The sequence below is a fragment of the Orycteropus afer genome, unplaced genomic scaffold (genome assembly GCF_000298275.1).
Source record: "Orycteropus afer afer isolate SDZICR_OR568_19922 unplaced genomic scaffold, OryAfe1.0 scaffold00542, whole genome shotgun sequence".
Taxonomy (NCBI): domain Eukaryota; kingdom Metazoa; phylum Chordata; class Mammalia; order Tubulidentata; family Orycteropodidae; genus Orycteropus; species Orycteropus afer.
Window position 1 is genome coordinate 401,250 of NW_006922129.1, and position 3,247 is coordinate 404,496.

Sequence of the window (3,247 nt, forward strand, 5' to 3'; positions counted from 1 at the left end):
AAAAACAAAAAAATTACATTGGGATAAAGCCAAAGTGTATATCATTAAATACAGATGTGAGAAATTCAGCGTAAAGTTGAATTTTGAATTATAGTGTCATACAAAGAAGCTTACACTGTCTATAATTGCTTCCCACATGATTGTTTCCATTTTAGTGACAAATCAACAAGATCTTCTAACTGTCATCACAATCCAGCTTTGAAGCAAACAGTAAGAGTTTGAAAAATGGAAGTATTTAGTTAGAAAGAGAGTGCCAGGTTCATTTTTCTTTGCGTACAAGAGAAGGAGCCAGAAACGATGTGTATGAGATCGCAAGTTTAAGGGGGGGAAAAAAAACAAAGGGAAGGAAAGTAGAAGATGTGGCAATTGAGAGAAGACTAGAGCTGATTAGAATAATCCTTGAAATATCCTTGCTAATCAACAAATGGGGTGGCCGTAAGTATGCATTTCCCGCCCCCGCATATTTATATGTGTTAACAAGGAGAACAGGGTTGTTTGTTTTTTAACCTGGCTCCAGTGAACCTTCTCAATGCCAAATTATGCCTCAAAAAGCAAATCAATGGAAGCACAAAGCACTGCAAATCTATTGCACTCAAACAGATACTCATCTGTCTATTGCTTTTATAGGTATAGTTTAGGATTACTGGGCTTGTCCATACAGATTTCTTTGTTCCTTAATCTGTCATTTGGTACCTAGCCAGGAACTAATGGTTCCTACTGGTGAAATCACTAAACATAGGACAGTAAAATTAAAATGGAAAATGAATTAGTAAATTGGTCTGGAAGAACAGGTTCATGACTTAGAATTAGCACACTGTGAGAAGTGAGAGACTGACTCCTGCCAGACAGACACAAAGCTGCAGTAGTCAAAGCACCAGTTATGTCAACTTTACCATCTAAATGGCGTTCTCCGTAAGAGCTCTCTGGAAATAGGCCCCTTAGATATGTTATACATGAGATAGAAGTAGCAAAAAGTTTCTTCACCATTATCAACGACTCATGCTCATTAGTGATTTGGGATGGGAAAACTGTTTCCTGGAAAAAAACAAAGGTGAAAAAAATTAGTATTCTTTAATATATTCAGCCCATCACATCAGATTTCAAGTCTGATACCTTTAGAGACTAAAATGTTCAAAGCCCTCTTTCCTTTTAAGGTAGATAAGTAGCTTAGTTCCTTTTAAGGAAACAGGGCTTTGAACACTGTATTAAATCAAATTTCCACAGGCAAGACAGGGCAGAAGGTGGAGACAATTACCCAAGTAATTTATATCTAATACGCTTTATTTCACAACAGTGCATGGATGTGAGGCAAACGAGTTTTACTATGATTTATAACCTCCTTCCCTCTCATACACTCCTCAGACCTCACTGCAATCTGTTTTTCATCCTCTCCCTTCTACACTGTCCTCTCCAAAGTCACCAACACCAAAAAAACCCACTGCCATTGAGTCAATTCTGTCTTTTAGTGACCCTATAGGACAGAGTAGAACTGCCCCACAGGGTTTCCAAGGCTGTAAACCTCAGAAGGAAGACTGGGCAGTTTACTTCCATAAAGATTTACCGCCTCGGAAACCCAAGAATCGGATCCCACTTGATGGCAGTGAGTTTGGGGTTTTTGTTGTTGTTGTTGTTTATTTTTAAATCTTTACAGAAGCAGACTGCCTCTTCTTTCTCCCGTGCAACTTCTGGTGGGTTCGAATTGCTGACATTTTGGTTAGCAGCTGAATGTTTTAACCATTGTGCCACTAGAGCTCCCCAAAGTCACCAAGTACATACTAATTAGGAGCGCTGGTGGCCTAGTGCCTAAGGCATCTGACTGCCAACCAGAAAGCTGGCAGTTCAAACCTACCAGCCACTCCTTGGAAGGAAGATTGGGCAATCTATTTCTGTAGATTGTAGAGATACCGCCTCTGAAACCCAAGGAAAGGTCATTATGAGTCGGATCCAAGTCGCCTAAGTTGCTGACTTCTTCTTCTCAGTACTATTTGACGGCTCTGCAGTGTTTAATACTGTCACCCACTCTCCTACTTTCCCCTCAGCTGCCTCACACTATTTCATTTTGTCTTTCCACCTACATCCTGCCTTCTCTATCTCAGTCTCTCTTGTTTTTTTTCCAACTGTGTTGTTGTTGTTGTTTTGTGCCGTCGAGTCATCTCCAACTCACAGCGGGCCCCTCCTGGGGTTTCCGAGGCAGTATTACTACGGAAGTAGATGGCCCAATCTACTGTCCTTTAAACGTTGGTCCCACACCAGGATTCTGTTTTCAGGTTTTCTCTCTTTTTATAGCTCTCTCTTCCTGGGTAATCTCACCTATACTCACAATTTTAGCTACAACCTACATAGAGGGGACTTTAAGACACGGTCTGTTTTCAGCCCTACTTTGATATTTCTATTTTCCGACATTTGCATGCAGACAACTTTGTAAATCCCTCAAATTCGGTTTCTCTCTGCCTTCCCTGGCTGACACCTGATCCCAAGTTTCATTCTCAGACAAGTAAACCAGCAGTAATACTAGTCAACCAAGCTAGAAACAGAATCATCTCTGGCTTCTCTCACTCCTTCACACCCCTTATCCGATCACTAAATTCTATTCGTTTTCTCTGAAAGCATTCTCCTACCTGTGCTCTCTTTCCATTCTCACTGACACTGCCTCGCTGAGGACCTAATCACTGTTCCCCTTTATTACTGTGGTAAGCAGTCCCTGACTGCCGAGGACCTAATCACTGTTCCCCTTTATTACTGTGGTAAGCAGTCCCTGACTGCCCTGCCAACATTGTCTTTCATTCAATCTGTGCTCGGTTTTCCCATCAGAGTTAACTCTAAAGACTACAGACCTTATGACAGTCCCCATGTTCATGCAGAATAGAGTTCAAACACCTTAGCGTGGCATTTAAGAACCGTCAAGAACTCATCCTTGCCTAGTTCTCCCACCGTTCCTCTGTCTCCACTCCTTTCTGTACTATGCATCCTTCGCCCCATCCACATGGAACTGCTGTTTATCTACCATTCTGTACTATGCCATTTCCATACTGTCGGACTTTTGCTTTAAGCCAGTGGTCTTCAGAATACTAAGATTCTGTAAAATGTCAAATAATGTCCTACAAAAAGTATCTATGCCAGCAGTATTTTTCTCCCAAATTATATCCATATGTGTGTGTAGATGACATATGAAACAAATTTATATAGTTTTTCTTAAATGATAGAATGTTGTTGTTATGTGCCGTCGAGTCGGCCCCGACTCATAGCG

At 41.1% G+C, this 3,247-nt stretch overlaps 1 protein-coding gene across 1 annotated transcript in view; it reads right to left on the bottom strand.

Moving 5' to 3' along the window:
- The window catches only part of LOC103209945 (HORMA domain-containing protein 2-like), a 56,928-nt gene that overhangs the window by 48,299 nt on the left and 5,382 nt on the right, over nucleotides 1–3,247 (bottom strand). Inside the window, exon 2 of the mRNA XM_007955866.2 lies at nucleotides 889–1,035. Coding sequence (XP_007954057.2) covers nucleotides 889–1,035 — 147 coding nt within the window. The remainder of the gene's footprint in view (nucleotides 1–888; nucleotides 1,036–3,247) is intronic.